General features: G+C 41.0%; 1 protein-coding gene across 7 annotated transcripts in view; it reads right to left on the bottom strand.

The window, feature by feature from the left end:
* Positions 1-27,092, bottom strand: part of spag17 (sperm associated antigen 17) — a 222,550-nt gene that overhangs the window by 169,888 nt on the left and 25,570 nt on the right. For all 7 annotated transcript variants that reach the window (XM_072585264.1, XM_072585263.1, XM_072585268.1 and 4 more), the window contains exons 8-12: positions 26,203-26,390; positions 20,986-21,120; positions 10,183-10,255; positions 9,049-9,152; positions 6,910-7,047 (exon numbers count right to left, since the gene is read on the bottom strand). In XM_072585264.1, coding sequence (XP_072441365.1) covers positions 6,910-7,047; positions 9,049-9,152; positions 10,183-10,255; positions 20,986-21,120; positions 26,203-26,390 — 638 coding nt within the window. The remainder of the gene's footprint in view (positions 1-6,909; positions 7,048-9,048; positions 9,153-10,182; positions 10,256-20,985; positions 21,121-26,202; positions 26,391-27,092) is intronic.

The raw sequence follows: 27,092 nt of genomic DNA, 5'->3' as shown, positions 1-27,092 counted from the left end.
TCCAGGACAAAGGGTGGAGTCATGCCACCTTAATTTCTGGTACAGCAGTACAAACAATTTGGTCAAGGACCTGATTTCCCAGTTACCGTTTCATTGAACTATTTAAGTGAGAGCCCTCTCCAAATTCTCTCACCCATCAATGTGACATTAGTCAGAAAGTAATTTCCATTTAAAGTGATAGAAGTTTAGGAGAAAATGAATATGTCAAGCATCACCCAAGGAATAGAGAAGGCAGCTGATCCTATCCCTATTCAGATGTTCGCCCTCACATGGAGATCAAATTGAGGGATAGTGATGAAGTGAGCTTTCAAGGACAGTGAAACAGGACAATCTCACCAAATACGTTGGTGTGGATGGAAATAGTCATGGAAGTCATTTACTTGGGGTGGAGATTACATTCAATCTGGAGACCACGCACAAGGGTGCCAATTCCCACTCTGTTATACTCATCACTTGATACACAGCATCCCTCAAGGTACGACACATTCCCTCTCCAAACAACTATATGCTGATCTCACAGCCAAAACACTCACTTGATTCTTAGCCTGTTGACTTCTTGCACCCTTGCAAGATGGTCCACAAATAGTTTTTTCCTCCTTTATACCCAAGTCATTGCCAACATTCTCACCTCACTGCTTTCTTGCCTTGTAGGAGAGAAGGCACAACTTGAAGGGTGAGGGGCAGAGAAGTAGGACAGCAGTAAGCAGTCGGTGTGTCACCAGATGTACCATGCTTGCATACATGGCCTACTGGGAAGGAAGTCTGGTCTCATTATGAGAAAGTGAGGACTGCTGATGCCGGATATCAGAGTCGAAAAGTGTAGCACTGGAAAAGCACAGCAGATCAGGCAGCATCCAAGGAACAGGAGAATCAACCTTAGTCCTTCATCAGGAATGTGGTAGGGGGAGAAAGGGGCTGAGGGATAAATAGGAGGGTGGGTTGGGGCTGGGGGCATGGTTGCTGGGAAGGCAATAGGCAGATGGAGGTGGGGGTCGATGGTGTTAGGTTGGAAGGAAGGGTAGTGCGGATTGGTGGGAAAGAAGATGGACAGACAGGACATTTCAAGAGGGCAGTGCTGAGTTGGAGGGTATGATCTGGGAAGAGGTGGGAGTAGGGAAGATGAAGAAACTGGTGAAATCAACGTTGATGCTGTGTGGTTGGAGGTTCCCAAGGTGGAATATGAGTTCTTCCTCCAGGTGTTGGGTGGATTGGATTTGGCGGTGGAGGAGGCCCAGAACTTGCATGTCATTGGTGGAATGGGAGAGAGAATTGAAGTGGTCAGCCACAGGGTGGTGGGGTTGTTTGGTGCGTGTGTCCCAGAGATGTTCCCTGAAATGTTCTGCGAGTTGGCATCCTGTCTCCCCAATGTAGAGGAGACCACATCGATCTCCATAGAGTTCTCCAATTTCTAATAACCTCCCTTCATATCCCCCCGCCTCCCTTTCTGGCCCTTCCCCCTCCCAATCCTCTGACCGATACTTCCTTCCTGCTACCAACCAAATTTGTTCCTCCCATCGTTCAACAAGACTGTATCCTCGACCTCTGTTTCACTATTCCGCCCTTACCTCCACCCAAAACCCTCCCTATCTGCCCCACTTTATCTGCAGCTCTGCTTATACCCACTCCCAGTCCTAAAGAAGGGTCACATCTGAAATGGTGACTTCTCTACCTCCTGATGTTGCCTTGCTTGCTATGTTCTTTCAGCCTCCTGCTTTTCTCAAAAGTAGAACCCAGTAACAACATTTACACATTTGTTGAAATCTTCTGACTTATAGAAGAAATTAACTTTTGCTGTAACGGTTTTGACATCAATTTCTGCCATTTACCATTGGGCTGCCATTTTGTCTCCTACTATCTCACATAAGGCATGTGAGTTGCAAATTCTTCTGTACCAATACCTGGGGAAAAAAAACAGAACAGCTTTGGAGGGACAAAATCAGAAAGTACTGGAGAAAATCAGCAGGTCTTGCAGCATCTGTGGAAAGAAAAACCGAGGTAATACTTCAAGTCCAGTGATTCTTCTTTGGAAGTGAAAGCAGCTGGAAAACAGTTTTTCTAATGCTGATGACAAGATGTGGGTTGTGCACTGCAGGGAAGGAATGAGTCAAATAGATGGAAGCAGTATCAAGAGAGAGGAAAGAAAGAGACGAAAACAAAGGAATTGCTGAATGGAAGCTGGAGAACAGCATGTACTGAAGGATGCCAATAATCAGGATGAATAGTTAAAAATAGTTTGTCTGTCCTGGAAGAAACCCATACCAAACAAGAACTGGGGATGTGTAGTGGTTATAACAAGGTCAGCCAGGTGACCTCAACAGAATGAGCTCCCTGATTAGGGCTGGTTCAATCAAAGAGCCAGGGCTGACAGATATAAAAGCCTGGGCTGACAGAGGTAAACAGGAGTGTCAGAGGTTATGTTCGCTCTGAGAGCTTGCTCTGAGGATGTTAGATCAGTATCAAATGCCACGAATGTGTAAATAAAGGACGACTTGATGATGGGATACCAGCCTCTGTGAAGTTACTCCAGTAACAAAAATGGAGAAAGGTGTTCATCCTCTGAAATTGTTAAATTCAATGTTGAATCCCGAAGGCTGTAAGGCGTTAGGTGATGTACTGTTCCTCAAGCATGCGTTAAGCTTCACCGCGACACTGCGGCAGGTCTGAAACTGAAATGTTGGCATGAGGACAAGGTGGTGTGTTGATGTGGCAGGCAACTGGAAGCTCAGGGTAATTTTCATGGATAGACTGAAGGTGTTCCACAAAGCAGTCACCAAGAGTGCCTTTCATCTCCACAATCCAGAGGAGAGTGAGCAATGATTGCAGTATGCTAGACTGAAGGAAGTGCAGGGAATTTGCTGCTTCATCTGGAAAGTGCAGCTGGGGCCTTTGATAGTGAAGTGGGAGGTGGTAAACAGTAAGCATTACACATTCTGTGATTGCTTGGAAAGGTGCTATGGACATGTGAGGTGGCATTGGGAGTGAGGTGGAGTGGACCAGGATGCCCCAGAAGGATTGGTCCCTGAGGAATGCAAACAAGTGAGGGGAGAGCAATGCATTTCTGATGGTGGCTTTCTGTGGGAGGATTGGTGGCTTATGATTCTTTGAATACGGAGGCTAGTGGGGTGGCAAGTGAAGACAAGGGAGACCCTATTGTTATAGGAGGGAGAGGAAGTGGTGAGGGCAGAAGTATGGGGATTGGCTTGGATGGGCCGAAGGACCTTGTCAACCACATTGGTGAGGAATCCTAAGCTGAGGAAAAAGCTGGATATGTCTGAGGCCTCCCTGATACTGGTAAGTCCAACCCTATTGACGCTACAAAGTTCTCATCAAAAACACCTGGAGGCTCATGACAAATTTTGGAGAACTGCCCTACAGATTACTCAAGCAACCGCCTGACATAATCATACTCCCAGAATCATACTGAATAGGCAATGTCACCATCAGTATCCCTGAGTATACCCTCGCCTACCAGCAGGATTGATTCACTAAAGGTGGTGAAACAGTGGTTTACTGTCAAGATGGAGTTGACCTGGGAGCCCTCAACATTGCTGACCCCATGAAGTCTCATGGCATCAGTTTAAATATGAACACAGCTTGAAGGAAGCTCTGAGAATGGCAAGGGCACAGAATGTACCCTGGTCTGTGACTTCAATGTCTACCAGCTCAGTTGTAGAACTACTGACCAAGCTAGAGGAATCCTCAAGGATTTAGGTGCTAGGTTGGGTCTGTGCAGTTGTGAGAGAACCAACAGAAGGGAAAAATCTACTTGACCTTGTCCTCACTTATCATCCTGTTGCAGATGTGTGCATCCACACCAATATTGGTATGGGTGACTGTCTTCACAAGGACTATGAAACAAAGTCCCATCTTTATATTGAGGATACATGGCATCACAATGTGAGGCACTTTAACCATGCTACAGGGGATGTCCTTAATCAGATCCAGTAAATCAAAAACTGGGCATCCATAAGGTGCTGCTGGCCATCATCAGCAACAGAATCTACTCAAGTACTACCTGAAAACTCATGGCCCAGCATATCACCACTCTATCGTAATCTAAGCTGGGAAATTAAGCCTGGTTCAATGAAGAGAGTGCAGAAAGCAATAGCTAAAAAGGACATTATAGCTAATAGCTAAAACCACAGGATTGTAAGACATAGGAGCAGAAGTCAGCCATTAAATGAGATTCTGGCTAATCTGATCATCCTCATCCCTAGTTTCCAGCCTTTTCCTCATTGTCCTTAATTCCATTACTGATTAGACATCTATCTCATCCTTGAATATACAGAGGAAGCTCGATTATCCAAACAATATGGGCGGTGAGTATTTTGTTTGGATAATAGAATGCTGGATAGCACAATTTAGCCAAGCATCAGGACCTTACGATCTAGTTCGGATAATCTGAAATTTGGCTAATCAAATGGCGGATAACCGAGGTTCCTCTGTAGTTAACAAGCTAGTCTTCACAGCCGTTTGCGGTGAACAATTTTACAAATTCACTACCCTCATAAACAAAATTCTTCTTTATTTCAGAATCAGTGGATGGCATGGTGGCTTAATGGCTAGCACTGCTACCTCACAGCGCTAGGGACCCAGGTTCGATTCCAGCCTCGGGTGGCTGTCTGTTGGAGATTATTCATTCTCTCCATGTCTGTATGGGTTTCCTCTGGTGCTCTCGTTTCCTCCCACAATCAAAGATGTGTATGTTAAGTGAATTGGCCATATACTAAATTCCTATAGTGTTCATGGATTTGTAGGTCAGGTGCATTTTCAGGGGTAAATGTAGGACAATAGAGTAGGGGAATGAGTCTGGGTGGGTTACTCTTCGGAGGGATGGTGTGTACCTGTTAGGATGGAGGGTCTGTTTCCATACTGTAGGGATTCTATCTATGATTGGACACAAAATGTAAATTCTGGTTCTCTCACCATCAATACTGCCATACTTGTTGAGTTTCTCCAGCACTTTCTGTTTTTAGGCCATTAAGTCCCTCAAGCCTATTTCACCAAATCAGTGAGGTCACTGCTACTCAGCAACCCATTTCCACTTATTTGCCTTTCTCCATATTCCTTCGAAACTTTGGATAACAAAAATCTATAAGTCATAAAATTTACAACTGATGTAGATCCAGTACCCTTTGAGGAAGTATCAAACTTTTGGAATCTTTTGCGTATAATTTTATTTCTGAAATGTCTGGCTCCACATTTTAGATCTCGGCTCTTGGTCCTAGACTCCACAACAGCGATAGTTTTTCTCTATCAATCATATCAGTTTCTCCTTAGTGTCTTGAAAATGTTAATGAAATCACTCCTTTCTCTCCTAAATTGTAAACCCTAGTTTGTGAGACCTCTCCTTATACTTCAAACATTGGAGTTCAAGAATAATTCTGGTGAGTCTATGCTGTACTCTGTTTAAGGCCAAAATATCCTTCTTAAAGTATATTGTTCAGAATGGCTAGCTATGTGTCTTCTCAACCAGAAATGATATTACTTGAATTCTACCCTGGTGTATTCAGTTCTTCTTAACATAAAGGTCAGCATTTCATTAGACTTCTTGATTATTTCTGCGCCTTCATGATATGTTAATGATCCACATACAGACAAACTTCTTTGGATCTCCACTGTTTCTAGTTTTTCAACACTTAAATGTACCTTGCTGTATCCTTTCCAGATCTCAAATGATGATCTCATGATTGTCTTCACTGAAATTCATTTATCACAGTTATGCCCATTCACTTAATCTATCAATAGATCTTTGTAATTTCATGCTCATTTGTACATTGCTTATGATGCCACAATCTTTTCTCCAACAGAAAGTTTTGATCTGATTTTGCATTCCAGAATTATAGGCTCAGAGAGTAACTTCAATATATGAGGAGGCAAATGGCCCATTACTCTTTATAGAGCAATGCAGTCAGTCCAGTTCTCTGTATTCTGGTAGCGCTGCCTCTTCATTTCCCTCATGTCCATCCAATTTTCAGATGAAATCACTAATCAGCTGTACCTCACCTACTCATAGACAATATCCAATTTAAGTAAAAGAGTTCTTCTTTCACCCCTTATGAAAATCTTCTCTAAAATGTTAAATCTGTGCACTTTGTCTTTGCACCAACAAATGGGAACATTTTCTGTTTACCTTATCTAGATCGGTCATAAATTGTATGCTATCATAAAATCTCCCCTCAATTTCCCTTGCCTCAAACATAAAATTGCTGAATAAAACAAATTTAAAGATATTATATTCCACACATTATCATGTTAAGAGAAAGTTTTGCAAAAATTAAAATAAATGAGCCTAATATAACAAAGCAGCTTGATGGCTCAAATGGTAAGCATGCTGCCTAACAGCACAAGGGACCCCGATTCAACTCCAGCTTTAGGTGGCTGAATGTATGGAGTCTGCACATTCTCTCTGTGTCTGCGTGGTTTATGCTGGTTGCTTTGGCAAGTGCAAAGATGTGCAGGTCAGATGGCTTGGCCATGCTAAATTTTCTGTAGTGTCCAGGGATGTGCAGGCTCAGTCCATTCTCCATGGTAAATACAGAACTACAGGGATAGAGGAGGGGACTGGTTTTGGATGGGATCCTTTTTGGAAGGTCGGTGCAGACTTGATGGACTGAATGACCTCTTTCCACACTATAGGGATTCTAATGTTCAATGTACAAAATGAAACTTTATAATATAATCTTACTTAAATTATATTGGTTTGTCATTTATTGTCAGCTATTTAACGTTCCTTTAATGACCCAATTCAAATCATCTCCATCCCACTTCCTCATTCTCCATTCGGGCCAGAGCATATATTTATAGTTGTATATTTTATTATTGTCTCATGATGCATTTTAAGCAAACATGGATCACAGTAAGATGTTCTCTTTATCTGTATTGTAATATAATATGATCTGTCAGTACCTGTTTTTCCTCTTCAGACATTGCAAGGTCAAGCACAGTGGATATCATGTAATCTACCAGAATCTGGTCCAGTCCATCTTGCCGTGGTACTGGAATACTTTCACTTGGAGGAGTTCGACTTTCTTCTGTTGCAATAACCTGCATGTAACAAGAGGTAGGTGATGATCTGAAGTGTTTGAAAGTCATCTCAGAGCATTAGCTGTTTTTGCTACGTCCTTCTATATTAGTTGAAGCAAACTATCACAGAAACAAATCTATTTGTTATTCTAATAATAATGAAAATTTGAGTTACACTATCAAATGGAACAAAACCACAGAGACAATCCAACGTATTTTAAGGCAATAATATTTGACATCTTGGTATCCTGATGCTCAGAATTCAAAACCTAATCGAACAATGATTTGAACGTTTATGCTTAGAGCATTCCATAATGCAGTGATGGAATCGGCTTGGTGCTGGATCCACTGTTGTTCATCATTTATATAAAACGAATTGGGAGAAATGTTTAGAGGCGTATGGACCAGGTGCAGGCAAATGAAACTAGTTCAGTTTAGGAAACCTGATTAGCATGGATGAGTTGGGCCAAAGGGTCTGTTTCCATGCTTTATGACTTTATAACTCTAACAGGAAACTACTTCCTTCTGGACTGTCACTGTTGCTCTGCAAGTTACTGTAAAAAAATAGAATTACAACTTTTTTTTGGAAACAGTAAAATCTAAGGCATACTAGCAACCTTTACTCTTTAATTGTCTAAGAAAAACAACAGAAAGAGGCAATACAAAAGTATTTGGGGGTATTTGTGTACAAAATACTGAAAACTAGCACATTGGCACAGTGGATAATCAGGAAGGCTAGTGGAATGTTGGCCTTTATTTCAAGGGGGTTGGGATATAACAGTAAATTAGCCTTACTGCAACTGTACCAGGTGCTGGTGAGACCACAGTCTGAAACACTGAAGCTGTTTTTGTCCCTTTATTTGGGAAAAAATAAAATTTCATTGGACCCAGTTCAGAGAAGGTTCATTAGGATGGAGAGATTGTTTTACAAACTTAGGTTAAAAAGATTGAGAGTCGAAAATTGTGGTGCTGGAAAAGCATAGACAGTCAGGCAGCATCTGAGGAGGAGAGTCAACGTTTCGAGCATAAGCTCTTCATTAAGAGCTTATGCTCGAAACGTCCACTTTCCTGCTCCTTGGCTGTGCTTTTTCAGCCCCACATTTTTCGACTCTGATCTCCAGCATCTGCAGGCCTCACTTTCTCCAAAAAAGATTAGCACTCTACTCATTGGAATTAAGAAGAATGAGCAGTGATCTCATTAAAGGATATTTACGGGGCTTGACAGAGTGAATGCTGAGAATATGCTTCGCCTTATGGGAGAGTCTAGGACCAGAGACCATGGCCTTAGATTTAAGGGCCCAATTTAAGACTGAGGAGGAGGAATTTCTCCTCCCAGAGGGTTAAGCGTGTTCACATACAGCTGTGGGAATAGAGTCCTTGTGTGCATTTAAGACTGAATAGCTATATTCTTATCAGTAGGGGAAGCACGGATTATGAGGAAAGGGCAGGAAAGTGGACATGAGAAGTGCTGGATCAGCCATGATCATACTGAATTATGGAATAGGCTCAAGGGGCCAAACAGCTTATTCCTGTCCATAGAGAAGAGGAGGGCACTGGCAGTAGTGCAAAACCAAAATGCGATTAACTAAAATTGCTAATATCTAAAGAACAAAGGTTTCTGAGCTTCCAGTTTGCTCTTTTACTCAGACTGCAATTCACATTGACATTAATTGCTTATTGCAGTTTTAGAGAATAATATCTGTATACCAAACAAAACTAATTAAGAATAAAAATTTTGTTGCAAAGAACAGGAATTGTTTACATGACTTCTGCACGTGGAATACAAATCACAGACAGCATCCCCTTGAAAAAACCTTTCTGTGATCTGTTCCTTTATAACCAAGTGTCAACGAAACTGTGATTTACAATTGGACTTCATGATAAAGCTTCCAAAGCCCGGATACTAAACGACGACATTGACAGAAATGAACTAAATGAAGAATTATATAGTGTAAATTGAGAAATAATAAGCTAACTAGGGACCACATCATCAAGCTACATGGTGAATGAACACTTACAAACCTGCTCCAGTACACAGTACAATATTAAAGGCACAGACAGGCATTCCAGCGGCACAAGGCTCATCAGATCATTATAGAATCGCATATCAATCAGTGCAGAAGTACCTATTTAAAAAAAGATAACAGGTTGACCTTTTCTTGTGTGTATGCAATTCAGTGGATATATTGGTTAGTAGGAAATGATTACTTAAAAATTAATCACAACCAACAGTCACTTCACTGTACAGAAGCCACGTATCACTGAGAAAAGAGATGTTGGTAAAGCTATTCATCTGGAACTCATTGGAGCAGAATGCCACATCTCAAAGGGAGTGACAATTTATACTACATGAGAAAAGGGTGCTATTATGTTGACAAGTCATCTCTAATTTTCACAACAATGCCATTGGGAATATGCCAGGGTTCTACTGCTCCCCCATTACTTTTGCTTAATTCGACATAGTTGCAATATCTGGACAAATTCTTTTTGCCTACAGAGGACAGATGTGTATATGTATCCCCCAGCAAGCATTATAATCTTAAATTGGTGAACTCTGGGACCAAAATAGCTAGTTCCCATCTACAGCACTGAAATAACTAAAAACAGAATTCATGGAAGAACAACCTTTTAGCAAAATACCAGAAGCTCAAGTAAGGGATTATGCTATTTTGGTTAAAAATAAACATCCACAAATCAGAGACAGTTTTTAAAACTTATACTCGGATAAATGTGCATAAGTAAAACTAACTTAAGAAAACACCAGTCAGTGGCAATTCTGTGTAAGCATGCTAAAAACCTATGACTTGCATCTGAACATAAAAACTAGGAGGAGGAGTAGAAAATTCAGCCCCTTGAGCCTGCTTCTCCATTGAATAAGAACATAATCGTATCTGAGGCTGATCTTCTCTCAGCCATAACTCCACTGGCTTTACCATAAGTGAGTTACCAGTGCTCTCATTATGGTTCACTCAAATTAGTTTTTCAACCAACTACTGCATCAGTTCACAACTGGAGGATTTGGAGCATAATGGATTAACTTGGGAAATTCTCTGCCAGAATTACCAATGCAGAAAATTCTGGATTGATAACAATAATTTACAAATCCTGAAGTATTAGTTAAATGAGTCCAGTTATATAATTTTATGAATGAGGTACCTTTTTCTGTAGAAATTGCTAATTCTGCCGTGGCTGACTTATTCCTATCAACTGGGGTTGAACCTGCATGTGCCTGTAGGAGAAGCAGATAAAAATAATTTAAAACCTGTATTAATTACATTTCGATTTCACATACTTTGCAGAATCATATAGTACAGACGAGGCCCTCAGCCTACCAAGTCTGCATCAACAAAAGTATTATAAATCTACCTAACTTTCAAATTCAACTTGTTTGCCCAAAGTCTTGAATGCTATGACACTTCAGTTGTTCATCCATGTACATTTTAGAGGTTACCACCTCAACTACCCTCCCAAGTAGTACATTCCAGATTCTCTGGGTGAAAAGACTTTTTCTCCAGTGTTTCACCTTAAAATTATGCTCTTTGTCATTGACCTTTCAAGTAAGGAAAACAACCACTTTCTATTCACCCTGTTCTTGTTCTTTATAATCTTATGCATTTTTATTAGAATCCCCCTTAGCATTCTCCAATCTAAAGAAAACAACCTGAGCTTATCCAACCTCTCTTCACAGCTGAAATACTCCATCCTGGGTAATATCCTAGTGAATGACTTCTGCACTATCTTAGTGCAATCACATCCTTTCTATTGTGCATTGACCAGAACTGCATACCATACTCCAGCTGTGGCCTAACCAAAGTCCTGCACAGCTCCAACACAATCTTCCCGCTTTATAACCTATGCAACAATTGATAAAGGCAAGTGTTCCATATGCCTTCCTAACTACCCCATCAACCTGTCCAGCTGCCTTCAAACATTTGTTGACAAGTGTCCCAAAATTCCTTTCTTTTTCTGAGCTTTCCAGTGCCCTGCCATGCAGTACTCCCTTGTCTTGTGCCTTCTTGCAAAGTGCATCACCCTATGTGACCAATCCTCTGTAACCTAAGGCCATCCTCCTCACTGTCAGCTGCGAGGTCAATTTTTGTCATCTGCAAATTTACTTATCATTCTAACCACATCCCAAACCCCCACTCCCACTATTTTCTTTTATATCATTTGTACCTAGTAACATGAACAATAAGGGACCCAGCACAGATCCCAGTGGTAAGCCACAGGATGTCAGCTTCCAGAGACACAAACAGCCCTCCATCACCACACTTGCTGTCTCCTACTAATAAGCCAAATTTGGATCCAACTTACCCTGGATCTCAGGTGCTTTTATATTCTTTATATGTCTCCCATGTGGGATCTTGGCAAAGGCTTTGCTGAAATCCTTGTAAGTTACATCAATTGCACAATCATCACCTACACACCTGGTTACCTTCTGGAAAATTCAATCAAATTTGTCAGGCCTCCCTTTGTCAAAGCCATGCTGATTATCTCTGATCAAATCTTGCCTCTCTAAATGATGATTAATTCTCTCCTTCAGAATTTTGTCCAATAGTTTTCCTACCACTGACGAACAAATCAGTGGTCGATAATTCTCTAGTTTATTACTACCATATGAAATAACTCCGTAGAAGTTGGTGACATGTCAGCCTTTACTTATACATGCAGGGACCTTGATACTGATCCAGCTTCTCTCAAAGTGAACAGAACCTCTGACACTCCTGCTATATATGTCAGCCAGGGTTCTCTGATTGGACCAAGTTAACAGCACCTATCAGGGAATTCATATTCTATGGAGGTTCAAATGGCAGACCTCATTACAATCACAAATGCCTCCCCTGTGAATCTGAGGACATAGGGCTGTTCTTTCTTTTTTGTAGCTCCAACTGGAGCATTTTAGCAGTGGGTCAGGTTCCTCCAACTCTGTCTCTCATATGTGGTGTGTAATGCACAGTAACTCAACTCTTGCACCTGGAGCATTTTGGAAGAAATTCATTCTCTTCTTCAGACATCAAAGGCAATGAGGTTGCAACATTCGTCATGACCATCTCAGATTTTGAAATATCTTCAATGCCTCATGGAGAGAAAGAACCAATAGATTCCAGAACAGTTGGAAAGGCAGTTGAGGAACCAGGCAAGCTTTGTTCCAACACCATTTGCAAGTTTGCAGCTTTCATATCATCGCTGTGCCTGTTCAGGACTGTCACACCTACCTGAACTTATTTGTCACTGGACCTGACCTTGCATCTACAATGCCTCTTACCCATAAAGGGCCATTCCCATGGCTACTACACAAGAATTGAGGGGCTGCTGCAGCACAGCAGCCTCTCCTTATTGAAAGACTCCATGTGCAGGCTTTTGCCATGAGCAAGTGTGATGCTCATTCTGAGAGTCTACCATACACATAACTCTCCTCAGAAACCGAAGCATTCCATGCCCATGTTTAGCAAGACATGGATAGCATTCAAGCTTCGGGTAATAATAGCAAGAAACATTCATGATACGCAAATGCCAGGCAATGATCATCTTCAATGAGAGAATTTAGCCATCTTCCGTGGCATTCAACAGTATTACCATGACACATTCCCTCATGACTTAACTGGGAAGAGAGCTCTGATAAATGTTTCCCAATGATCGATGCGGTGACACAAAACATATACATTTGTACAATACCAATGAGATCACCAAAATGATCAATTTACTGACTGACTGTTACACAGGACAAAAGTAATTCATACCATATTTTGTCAGTGATGAAAATAACTATTCATTGTAACAGACTTACATTGAGCAAGAGCAATGAAAAGATAGGATTTCTAATCTACTGCTTTGCAATTTAAACTATAACACTTCAAAACCTGTCGATACACAAATACTCAATCACAATTATGACAGACAAAAGAGAAATGGTTTAACACATACGCTATGGATGGACACTTTCTATCAGTAGGCTCTGTATGTTTCTCTGCTGCCCTCACACTTTCAGATTTGAACCCCTTGTTGCTCAACCAATCAGTGAGCTCTTGCTAGGTAGAACGTCCTTAGAAGGGACTCAGCACCGCTCAGTCTTGGATTTTCCCTATTTCTGCTTCAAAATGCAACATTGCATCACTTAGTTCAACAGTATGCTGCTCTTGAGTTTTGGGCTGTAAACCTTTCTCTGGTATTCTAGATATGACAGTTCAACTTTCATTTCAGTTCATAATTATGAAATTGAAAAATATGTGGTCCTTTACATTCCCATTATCAATATCCTGCGGATTACCATTATCCAGAATCTAAACAGTGCTAGGTACTGTGGCTGCAACAGTCAGTTGAGAGACTGAGAATTCTAAAGTGAGTAAGTCACGTCCTGATTTCCCAAAGCATCTTCACTGCCTATGTGAGACAATTAGGCGTGTAATATACTACATTTGCCTGAATGAGCGTGGCTGCAGCAAAACTCAAGAAGCTTGATGCAATCCAGGGCAAAGCAGTCCACTTGATCAAAATAACATCCACTAGCTTGAACATTCTCTCCTCCAGACCAATGCAATACTAACAGTTTGCACCACATATGAGATGCACAACAGCAACTCGCCAGTGCACCTTCAACAACAGCTTCAAAAACTACATCTCCATCATATGAAGGACAATGGCCATAGATGCATGAAAATATCATCTCCAACTTCTATCCTAAGCCACATACCCATTAAATCTTGGAACTATAGAGCTGCTCCTTCAGTCTTGCTGGATCAAAATACTGGAACTGCCTTCTTAGCAGCACTGTAGGTGTCTCTACCCAGATACATGGCAGAGATTCAAGAACATGACTCATCACAGCTGGCATTTCCAACAACACCCATATTCCATGTAAGAATTTTTAAAAATTGACAATCCAATTCCAGTTGCACAAATCCTGTTTCAGACAAGGCAACTGTGATGCATGAACTCTGTGCTGAGGCAAGCAGAATACAAAGCTTGTATTCTCTCCTTCTTTAAGTGATTTCAGGATGGAGCCAAGCACAAAATGCCACCCTGACTACATATATGCTCAACAGATGACCCATCAATGTGTGATAAAATGTGCCTGGACTCCTTAAAGGCAGTCAACCTCTTTTAAATAAATAAATAATAGTGCAGTTTAGCTTTGGGTGTCTTATCTTTCACTCTTATAGGGATGCAACTATTCCATCTTTGTTATTTTCAGATTGGAGGGCTCTATTACCTACAGCAATTTTTTAATGGTTTGTTTATCTGGTTCAGAAATATTAAGGTCCAGAAGAACAACTCAATGCATTGTTGGAACAAAGTAGATTCAAATAGGAACAGGAGTAGACCATTCAGGACAGTGAGCCATTTAATTCAATTTTGGCTGATCAAACACTTCAATGCACATTACTCATACTATCTGATTACCTGTTATGCCACTGATATTCAGAAATCTATCAACCTCTACTTTAAATAAACTTAAAGACTTAATTTCCACTGCCTTGTGGGGTAGAGAATTCCGAAGATTCACAGCCCTTGGAGTAAAAAAAATCCTCATAACTTTAATTTGTGCCTCCTAGTTCGAGACATCCCTAACTAGGGGAAAAAATCTTACCAGCACCTACCCTCTTTATCACTTGTAATACTTGTAAATTTCAATGAGATCAACTCTCAGTCTTTGAAATTCTACAGAATACAGGCCTAACTTACCCATCCTCTCTTCATAGGATAGTCGCACATTGAGTCATAGAGATGTACAGCACGGAGACAGACCCTTCGGTCCAACACGTCCATGCCGACCAGATATCCCAACCCAATCTGGTCCCACCTGCCAGCACCTGGCCCATAACCCTCCAAACTCTTCCTATTCATATACCCATCCACTTGCCTTTTAAATGTTGCAATTGTACCAGCCTCCACCACATCCTCTGGCAGCTCATTCCATGCACGTACCCCTTAGGTCTCTTCTATATCTTTCCCCTTTCACCCTAAACCTATGCCCTCTAGTTCTGGACTCCCCCACCCCAGGGAAAAGACTTTGTCTATTTATCCTATCCATGCCCCTCATAATTTTGTAAACCTTTAAGGTCATTCATCAGCCGCTGACACTCCAGGGAAAACAGCCCCAGCCTATTCAACCTCTCTCTATAGCTCAAATCCTCCAACTCTGGCAACATCCTTGGAAACCTTTTCTGAACCCTTTCAAGTTTCACAACATCTTTCTGATAGGGAGGAGACCAAAATTGCATGCAATATTCTAACAGTGTCGTAACCAATGTCTTTAAAAGTGTGTTGCTGGAAAAGCGCAGCAGGTCAGGCAGCATCAAAGGAACAGGAGAATCGACGTTTCAGATCTATTTATCTAGGTCTATTTATTCCTGAAGAAGGGCTTATACCCAAAACGTCGATTTTCCTTCTCCTTTAATGCTGCCTGACTTGCTGCGCTTTTCCAGCAACACATTTTAAGCTCTGATCTCTAGCAACTGCAGGCCTCACTTTCTCCTAATCAATGTCCTGTACAGCCACACCACGACTTCCCAACTCCTGTACTCAATACTCTGACCAATAAAGGAAAGCATACCTAACGCCTTCTTCATTATTCTATCCACCTGCGACTCCATTTTCAAGGAGTTATGAACCTGCATTCCAAGGTCTCTTTGTTCAGCAACACTGCCTAGGACCTTACCATTAAGGTGTGTAAGTCCTGCTAAAATTTGCTTTCCCAAAATGCGGCACCTCGCATTTATCTAAATTAATGTCATCTGCAATCTTACTAATTATACCTCTTATGCTTACATCCAAATCATTTATATAAATGACGAAAAGTAGTGGACCCAGCACTGATCCTTGTGGCACTCCACTGGTCACAGGCCTCCAGACTGAAAAACAATCCTCCACCACCACCCTCTGTCTTCTACCTTCAAGCCAATTCTGATTCCAAATGGCTACTTCTCCCTGTATTCCATGAGATCCAATCTTGCTAACCAGTCTCCCGTGGGGAACCTTGTTGAATGCCTTACTAAAGTCCATATAGATCATATCTACAGCTCTGCCCTCATCAATCCTCTTTGTTACTTCTTCAAAAAATTCAATCAAGTTTGTGAGATATGATTTCCCACACACAAAGCCATGTTGACTATCCCTGATCAGTTCTTGCCTTTCCCAATACATGTACATCTGTCCCTCAGGATCCCCTCCAACAACTTGCCCACCACCGATGTCAGGCTCACAGGTTTATAATAACAACTTGTCCTTACCACCTTCCTTAAACAGTGGCACCACGTGAGCCAACCTCCAGTCTTCCGGCACCTCACCTGTAACTATCAATGATACAAATAACTCAGTAAGAGGCGCAGAAATCACTTCCCTAGCTTCCCACAGAGTTCCAGGGTACACCTAATCAGGTCCTGGGGATTTATCCACTTTTACGCATTTCAAGACATCCAACACTTCCTCCTCTGTAATATGGATATTTTTCAAGATATCACCATCAATTTCCCTACATTCTATATCTTCCATGGCCTTTTCCACAATAAATACTGATGCAAAATACTCATTTAGTATCTGCCCCATCTCCTGCGCCTCTACACAGATCTTGCTGATCTTTGAGGGGCCCTATACTCTCCCTAGTTACCCTTTTGTCTTTAGTGTATTTGTAAAAACCCATTGGATTCTCCTTAACTCTATTTGCCAAAGCTATCTCATGTCCCCTTTTTGCCTTCCTGATTTCTCTCTTAAGTATACTCCTACTGCCTTCATATGCTTCTAAGGATTCACTCGATCTGTCTATACCTGATATATGCTTTCTTCTTTTTCTTAACCAAAACCTTGATTTCTTTAGTTATCCAGCATTCCCTATACCTACTAGCCTTTCTTTCACCATAACAGGAATATACTTTCTCTGGACTCTCGTTATCTCATTTCTGAAAGCTTCCCATTTTCCAGCCGTCCCTTTACCTGTGAACATCTGCGCCCAATCAGCTTTTGAAAGTTTTTGCCTAATACTGTCAAAATTGGCCTTTCTCCAATTTAGAACTTCAACTTTTAGATCTGGTCTATCCTTTTCCATCACTATTTTAAAACTAATAGAATTATGGTCGCTGGTCTCAAAGTGCTCCCCCACTGACACCTCAGTCACCTGCCCTGCCTTATTTCCCAAGAGTAGGTCAAGTTTTGCACCTTCTCTAGTAGGTACATCCACATACTCTCAAGAATAAATCTGGTGAACCTTTGTTGCATTCCCTCTCCAAAAATAATACTATTCCTGATGTAAGGAGACAAAAACTGCTTACTATTTCTGGTATCTAAGCAAGCTGTATAATTGAGGTAAGACTTCACTTCTCCTATAATCAAATCCATCTGCAATAATGGCTAACATCCCATTAACCTTCCCAATAGTTTGTTGTACAGAGATTTCTTGACAAAGACACCTTGGTCTCTTTGTATATCTACATTTTCCAACCTCTTACCATTTAAGATATACTCTGTCATAGAATCAGAATCCCTACAGTGTGGAAGCAGACCATTTGGCCCATCAAGTCCACACTGACCCTCTGTAGAGTATCCCACCCAGACCCTGCCAATCCCCCATCTCCATCTAATCCCCTGCATTTCCCATGGCCAATCCACCAAATCTACACATCCCTGAATACTATGGGCAATTTCGTATGGCCAACCCACCTAATCTGCACATCTAGGGACTGTGGGGAGAAACAGGAAAACCCAGAGGAAACCCACACAGACATGGGGAGAATGTACAAACTCCACACAAACAGTTGCTAGAGCGTGGCATCGAACCTGGGTCTCTGGTGTTGTGAGGCAGCAGTGATAACCACTGAGCCACCTAATGGGGTTGAGTTGGAAGGCAAGTTTGAAGGAACATGAAGATTTTGGGGCCCACCTACATTAAGGTGCTGCCACTCACTGTGTGAAATGCTGCCGGCTTTCCCTTTCGGCCTCATTCAAATCGCAAAATGATAAAGGTAGAGGGGTCAGGTACCTCTGGAATGTCCCAAGAGAAGGGTTCTTGGAGTCTTGCACGTGATTCCTCCTCTAATTGGATGCCTACTGGTACCACCTTGAGAGAAGGGGCCTGGGGTGAGGCCAAGGTGTCTCATCCTCCATTAACATCCCATTGGTGCTGAGCACGAATGACTGTTGGATGGAGCATAGGTCTGTTACCATATTTCAAGAGATCTTGAATGCACTGCACCTGGCTCTCCACCTTGTGCATTTTGATAAAGCTTTAATGGTCAAAACATGTGGTCCTCTTCTGTCTGGAGCTAAGCAATTGCCTAATCTTCGACCATTCTTTGAGTGCCAGTGATGTGGAGCATTTCTTCCTCAACCAGCTGCCCAGACATGCTAGCAATGTGCTTACTAGAATGTGTTCCCGACTCAATCTAACTAACATAGCCACTGAGATGTCAGTATCTAAGCTGAAGGGGGCACATGAGACAGCCATCATGATGCTTTGTTTGAAGAATCTGTGACTTCTTCCTCAGTGGTGATGGAGATGTTGGCTGGAGGGGCTGGGCTTTTGAAGTTAGAGATTGTGCAGATATCACTGGTGTCTCCAGAAGACGAGAGAGAGAATGAATAGCGAAATAGGTGTAACTTGGTCGCCAGGACTTGGAGGCATGTGCATCCGATGTAAATAGTATCAATCATCCTTCACAGACTCTCCTCTTATAGGGTGAGGAAACAAATGTAAGGGATGTCAGCCAAAAAAAAACCTTACTATGGGCTTGCAAAAAACAAAACAGAATAAGATAAAAATGGCTGGCACAACTGTTAGTGTTAGTGCAGGTGGAAGAAAGATGGTGAGATGTCCAAAGTGAATGATTACGAAGTACAGAGAGCAGGAGAAGTTGGTAATTTGGGGAATGGGTAAGGAAGATGCTGCATGCAACAGTTAAAGTGTCAGACCGTGAGCATTCGTGGAAGGTGGATGAAGTAGCAGAGCTAGAATGAATGTAAGGTAGCAGAAATAAGGTGGTGACACTTACTGTTGTGGAGTACAGAAGGTAATTCATCTTCTTCCTCCACACCTGGGTATCACTCCAGACTGTTGATATTGCATTGGCCCAGTTGGCAACTTCAGACCAGGCTGGTAGGTCTGATAGTGTGACCATGTTGTGTCGGACAATAAGCAAGAGTGTAGACCTTGTCTCTAGCATCCTGCCCACCAGAACCTCCAGATTTCTGTCAGCAAATTGGGGTTCCAATTTACCTCTTTCAATTATGTGCAAGGTAACAAACTGCAACTGTGAAAGGGTATTCCTGGCTCGCAACATTTAAAAGAGTGATGATGGCGTGAATCCCAAGAGGACCAGGCAGCAATAAGCACTTCAACTGCTGATGAGCACAAATGCAAAACCACTGAGGTGTAATGCATACATGATGAAGGGAACAGCAGAGAATTACATGAGCTATCCCGTTAAAGCTCACAGAGAGAAACAATCCAGGAACTCTACAAAAGTGACTTAGTTGAATTTCAGTAAAATTCAACTTACAAAATTCTTGAAGGTGTAGACAAAGTAGTTAGGGAAAGGATGGGGCAAGAATATTTTCCCTGACTATAGTGCTTAGAACCAGGCATGCAGTCTCAGAATCAAAAGAAAGTCATTTAGTGCTGAGTAAAAAAGGGACTTGTTTATTCAGACTGTTGTGAATGTTTGGAATTCTGTACCCCAGAGGCCTGTGGAAGCTCAGTTATTCAGTAATTTCAAGAGAGAAATTGATAGAATTCTAGTGAATAATGACTTAAAAGAATATTGGTATAGTGCAGAATTATGGCATTGAGGTAGCTGACAGCTTTGATATTGAATGGTGGAACAGGCATGAAAGGCTTACTCCTGCTCCTATACTCTAAAATGAAAGTAGAATGGCCTTATATTTTGTTCTACTGCAACATATAATTAATATTTCTTCTGTACACAATGCAAATGACAAATTGTCTATGGAAATGATAGCAATTTTCTCCTAATAGCAATTTGACAGATGGAGTACAATGTTAATAAACGTGAAGTCATCCTTTTTGGGAGTGAAAAGGACTATTACTTGAATGGTAAAAAAATTGCAGCATGCAGCTGTGCAAAGGGACCTGACTGTCATTGTGCATGAATCACAGAAGGTTGGTCTGCGAGTGCAACAGGTAATTAAGAAGGCAAATGGAAGTTTGTTCTTCATTGCTAAAGGGATTGAGATTAAAAGCAGTGAGACTATGTTACAGCTATAAAGGGTGTTGGTGAGGCCACACCTGGAGTACTGCATGCGGTTTTGCTCTCCTTACTTGAGAAAGTATGTTCTGGCACTAGAGGGGTTGCAGAATAGATTCACAATGTTGATTCTGGAGTTGGGGGGGATTGGTTTAGGAGGAGAGACTGAGTAGTTTGGGATTATATTAATTGAAATTTAGAAGAATGAGGGGGATCATATAGGAATATGTAAAATTATGAAGGGAATAGATAAGATCGAAGTAGAGAGGATGTTACCACTGGATGGTGTAACTAGACATGCGGGCATAGCCTCAAAATTAGGGGGAACAAAGTTAGAACTGAATTGAGAAGGAATTTCTTCACCCAGGGGATTGTGAATCTATGGAATTCCCTGTTCAGTCAAGTAGTTGAGGCTTCCTCAGTAAATGTTTTTAAAGTTAAGATAGATAATTTTTTGAACAGTAAAGGAATTAAGGGTAATGGTGTGAGGGTGGGTAAGTGGAGCTGAGGCCACAAAAAGTGCAGCCATGATTTTACTGAATGGCAGAATAGGCTTGAAGGGCCAGATGGCCTATTCCTGCTCCTAGCTCTTAAGTTATGCTATGTTCTTTTGTTCTTACAGTGCACAAATGAAATGTTCCACTGTAACAATTTATTGTGATGAAAATCAGACAGTATTTAAAACTTATATTATGTAATCAAAACAGTTACTGTTAATCTAGGAACATCATGATAGTAGATCCCAATATGGAATATGCTACTTTACGTCATCACTCTTTGAAACTCCTGGCACTGTAATCAGCTTAATATTTTGCAGATAATTGCGATGCTGTCGTTTCCAGTCTTCACAATCGTAAATTATGCTGGCAATATCTTCAAATATTAATGCACCAAACTCCAGCTGCAAACAACAAACAAAGTATTGTAAAGTATATCCAGAAAATGCAGTCAGTAATGCATGAACATGAAATATCACTTGACAACTTTAAGTTTAGAAAATTAAATACACACTGTAACAGGCAATGCTTTGTGAGATTATCTAAAGCTTTTCTTCTAGCCTCCACCCTTATAATTTCCAAGATGTCTAAAATGCCCTCACATTGTGAAAATTTCCCAATGTACTTCACAGATCAGAAAATGAAATGAACGCTTGAACATGAGAGAAATGAACAAATCGTTTGGTTGGATGGAGTTAGGTTATAAGCTGCAAAAAAACCAGTCAAATAGGTGCTGATGTATTTTTGAAAGAAGGAAGATAAGATAACAAAACAGAAGATGCTGGAAATGTACAGTAGGACAAACAGCATCTGCAAAGAGAGAATAGTGTTAATGCAAATATTACCAACCCCTCCATAAAATTCTGGAAGGTTGGAAAATGATATGTAAAACAGAAATGGAAATTAGTCATATAAGCTCTCTGTCTTCTGCAGCCACAGCATTTTGTGATCAGTGGAGGTTGGCTACCCACCAGGACCCCAAATGACCTACTTAAGGGCCAGTTAAGGGCTGTTCTCTGGCTGTGCAGGCATTTTGATATAGTGAGGGAAGGGGTCCAATGCCATGTGGGATGACTGCCCAGTAAAATCAAGCAGCCTCCCAGTAGGTTCCAGGAAGGAGTAACCCTCCATTTTGGTCAGCTTATGGTACATCTATGCCCTAAAGGCAAGTGTATCAGGCTTTCCCTTCAGGAATGATGTCTCATGTATCCTGGGACTTAAGTCTTTGGAACAAAATGCAACTTTCTTTTTCTTTATCCACAGATGCTGCCAGAACTGCTAAGTATTTGCAACATACTTAGTTTTTACTTCAGATTTTCAGCAAAGGTTGATTTGCTCTTAAGGACGGAATTTATGACATAACATTTGAACTATTCCACACAACCAATTTTCTTTTACAGACTATTTTAGATAAAGTAACAGAATGATGGCATCACAGAAGGACGCTATTCAGCCCATATGTTCATATTAGCTCAATGCAAGGACAGCTTTCCCAATTGTAACCCCCTTGTCCTTTCTCTGTAACACATTACCTTCTCTTCAAGGGTTTATCCAATTCCCTTTCAAAGCCATAATTGAAATTACTTCAACTATACTCACAAGCGATGCATTCCAGACTCCAACCACTTGCTCAAGTGACCATTTATTTTGTCTTGGATTATTGTGTCTCTTTCCAAACTTATTTCCCATAGTGATCCATTTCAAGAGACCTCAATGAGCAGTGAAGAGTGGAGGAGAAGATCTATGTAAGCAGGAACAGGAGGGTTGGCCATTGATGCCACAGAGCTCAGATCCCCAAAATATCAACATGAACCCACTTTGGGAGGCCTTATCGTATCTAAAAGACTTACCACCATCAAGTTTATACTGATTAGTTTCTAATTGCTGGGTTTATCCTTTTACCTTCCTTTGAACAAGGGTATAGTATTTGTTCCACTTCTTTGGTACAACTCTATCTAAGGAGAACATGGTTAACAGTACCTCTGTAATTTCAAACTTATGTTCTTTGCATGCTTGGATGTATCCAATATGGTCTTGGTAACCTATAATCATTAAGTAGATTGTGCTCAGACTGCACAGTATATTTTTCTTGAAAGTGGCCCTGACTGCTGAAGACAGGTAAAAGATATAATGATATTCCTTCATCAGCAGTGGTATCAGCAATAGCACAGGTGCAAGGCATAGCCATACTCATGTAAAATATATATATTCCAGTAATGGATCAACTTCAAACATTGCTGACATTGAGAGCTGCAGAACAATGAAGGAGTCACATCTGCTCTCTAGATAATGGCTACTCATATATAATAACCAGAGATGATCCTTGAAATTCCTGAAATGTTGGGCAAATTGTGAAACCAAAGATGGGCTTCAGATTGGTTTCACAGGCTGGCACAACATCGAGAGCCTGTACTGCATTGTAATGTTCTATGTTTAAATTTGATTTTTGAGAGAGTAATTGTGGCATAGGGGCTAAAAGCAGGCGACAATTCAAAGTTCCCTCGTGTGATTACACTTTAATGCACAAGTAGAACACCAAATCCTGGGTAGAAAGTTCTATAGCTCATCAAGTCCCTCAAGCTCCCATTTACGACTGTCATTTTTCATACTTAAAAAAGGCACCCCGCCAACAATTCAATATCTGCAAGCCAGATGCATCACTCAATTTCTTTTGGTCACTCACACCTATGCCTGAGATGTGAGAGACCAGATAGAAAGTGACTCCATGCTTCAGCAACATCTCCCTAGAGGTTCATCTGCAAGTCACCTGGGAGACAAGTGAAGCACTGCTTCCATAGAATGTCATCAGGAAACCTTCAGTACTCAAGGCATTGTTCTGACGAATGAACCAGAGAATGCTTGTCACCTATTTTGTTGACTGTAAATAGATGCAATACATGTACCTGTTCATTTTCTCTGCAAAGAGCCAGGCCTTGAGCATTACGATGCATAATCTCCATATTGCAAAGCCAAATATTGTGGTTGCTTGAATCTTAATTCTTAGGACACAGGATTATTTAGTAAATGTTAACCAAGCCATTAATTAGCAGGATGGCTTTGATGCACTCTATTTGAGTATAAAGTTTGCACAGTAATGGCTTGGGTCCCATTAACAAAGTTGCTAAGAAAGGTTAATCTTATTCCACTTAGAACTGTAGGAATGTACACTGACTCATAAAAGTAGACGTGTGGTGACAGTAGTGGAGAATCCCCTGATATAGCACACTAAGGCAATGGAACTCATTGACTGCTCCATTTTAAAGATGAATGTGAGTGCAGGATTATGGCTACCTTGATTAGATCATTTCTCAGTATATGTTGAACAAACTCAGGAACAGTCCAAGGTTACCACTTCCAGTCTTGAAAAATGCCCACTCTACCTCAGATTACCCTGAAATGGTAATGTACTCAACAATTGATGCTAGCTTTTTGACACTATTAATATGCATTAGTAATTTGGGTGGTATTCACCTCTGAACATCTGCTGCCATCAAGTCAAAAAGATGTTCTGCCAGTTGCACAAATGAATAAAGTGATATCTGAATTTCTATACTAACATGGTATTACGAAAATAGGCTGTACATTGCAAAAACTGGTAGATCATATCATTCAGTATGCCCTATTGGCTGTTCACAATGGAAAAGCTACTAACTGAACCTAACCTGCCCATGCTTGCAAATTTAAAACATAGTACAGAGGAACCTCGATTATCCGAACAAGATCACAAGGTCACGATGTTTGACTAAACTGTGTTATCCAGCATTCGATTATCCGAACAAAATATTTCCAGCCCGTGTTGTTTGGATAATTGATGCTCCTCTTTTATCCGATATTAGATATGATTCCGTCATTGTACATTATTTACTAAATAATTCTTGGTGTGCTAAGAATTATGTGGATAATTAACAAGATCATCAGATCATCACAGTTGTACATATTGGAAGCTACATCTATTAATTCTCTCCCTAACAGTATTGTTGGTTGAGGTATAGCACATGGATAGCTGTCGTTCAGAGGTCAGTTCACCCCCATCTTCTCAAGGGCAACTGCAGACAGCGATAAATGCTGGCCAGCCATGTTCATGTCCCACAAGTCAAAAAAATCTCTTTTCATTCTTCCTCCGCTCATTCATTTTTCTCCCCATGTGAAACACTGCTTCAATATTGTGTCTCTTCTCTGCACATGTGCAGTGCAGTGCAACTTTTGTGTATGAAAGAATTGAAATTATACACAATGATGCAACAGGTCTAGAACCTTGTTCATGTGCAGTTTTTCACAGTTCCAGGTATCAGCAGACATCACCTTCAAGATTTAATACAGAGAATTGTAAGATAATTCTTTTTGGCAGAAGGGTTAGGGAATAACAATATGGATTTAAGGCGCAATTCTAAAGTGTGTGCTGGAGCACAGGGATCTTGGGCTGCATGTGTTTCAATCTTTGAAGGTGTCAAGACATATTGAGATTGTAGTCAGCAAATCATGATACTCAACAAGAACTTGAGCTTCACAATCATAGAGATGTACAGCATGGAAACAGACCCTTCGGACCAACTCATCCATGCTGGCCAGATATCCTGAATAAATCTAGTCCCATCTAACCATCCAGGTGCCTTTTAAATGTTGTAATTGTACCAACCTATACAACTTCCTCTGGCAGCTCATTCCATACACACACCACCTTCTGCATGAAAACTTTGCCCCTTAAGTCCCTTTTAAATCTTTCCCACTCACCCTAAACCCATGTCCTCTTGTTCTGAACTCCCCTATCCTGAGGAAAATACCTTGTCTATTTACCCTATTCATGCCCTTCATGATATTATAAACCTCTATAAAGTCACCCCTCATCCTAGACCATAAGACCATAAGACATAGGAGTGGAAGTAAGGCCATTCGGCCCATCGAGTCCACTCCACCATTCAATCATGGCTGATGCGCATTTCAGCTCCACTTACCAGCGTTCTCCCCGTAGCCCTTAATTCCTCTTACGCTCCAGGGAAACAGCCCTAGTCTATTCAGCCTCTCTCCATCACTCAAACCTTTCAGCCCTGGCAACATTCTTGTAAACCTTTTCTAAACCCTTTCAAGTTTCACAACAAGAAAGGAATTGAATATAAAAACAGGAATGTTAAGTTGAACCTTTAAAAACTTTGCTGAAAATGTGTTGCTGGAAAAGTGCAGCAGGTCAGGCAGCATCCAAGGAGCAGGAGAATCGACATTTCGGGCATGAGCCCTTCTTCAGGTTCCTGAAGAAGGGTTCATGCCCGAAACGTCGATTCTCCTGCTCCTTGGATGCTGCCTGACCTGCTGCGCTTTTCCAGCAACACATTTTCAGCTCTGATCTCCAGCATCTGCAGTCCTCACTTTCTCCTTTAAAAACTTTGAGCAGGCCCTTAGTAGAATATTGCTTTGAGTTCTGGTCATCTCACGTTAGGAAAGACTTTTTGGTGCCAAAGATCTTTACAAAAATAATTTGGGAGAGCACTGACCTTCATGTCATAATTGTCCCAGTCTTGTGGTAATATGGCTTCCTTCACTGTATACTGGAGTCTTGCTATATCAAATAGTTTGGATCCAGGTTTTCCACTATTGAGAACAGGCTCAAGGTACTTCCAAAACTTCTCCAGGCCCTTGTCAGCTTCCTCTTTTTGTTGGTTCTCCTCTTCAACAGCTGTAGCTAGGAACAAATTTGAAAGCTATTTAGAGGTATCCTCTAAAACAATATTTTTTTCACTGATATGGCGGACTTCCCAATTTATAATTTCCATGTTGTTTTCAAAGAAGTAAACCAAAGTTGAATCCAAACAGATCAAGCTTTTATAAACTGATGGATTATGGACTGCAAGAGATAAAACTTCAGAAACCAGAAGTCCACATTCAATAGTATTTTTAAATCAGGGGTATACGCTGCATTTCTTTGAGTGCCTTTTGTAATAAAGAGACAGTTGACTAGCTCAGTAAGAGAAGTAGAGGAATTGGTGAATCTTAGGGAGAAATCTAAAACCTTACAAACACTAAAATATAATGCATGCTAAACCAACCTAGAAACAATGCAAAATTTGTACACCTGATCAAAAGGTTCAGCATCACAAGATATAATTGAAAAAAAAAACTTAATTTCTAAATGACTACATTTTAAAAACTATTGTTCTCAGTTTATTACCTTTGGGTTCAGTGTGGGTATGAATGGGTGGATGCTGGGTCTAATGTCTTTGGCTGAGAATTTTGTGATGGAGTTGGGTGGTGGTGGTAATGTCAGTTCTCCTGAAGTCAGGTCAAGTTGGTGGGAATGGGTGTCATTTCCAGGGGAGAAAGGGGGCTTGCTGGGTGTTGGATCCTGTAAGTACAGTTCAGGTGGATAAAAGGTGTGGATAACATA

Source organism: Chiloscyllium punctatum, chromosome 15 (genome assembly GCF_047496795.1).
Source record: "Chiloscyllium punctatum isolate Juve2018m chromosome 15, sChiPun1.3, whole genome shotgun sequence".
Taxonomy (NCBI): Eukaryota; Metazoa; Chordata; class Chondrichthyes; order Orectolobiformes; family Hemiscylliidae; genus Chiloscyllium; species Chiloscyllium punctatum.
This window is presented reverse-complemented; position numbering and strand designations above follow the sequence as displayed.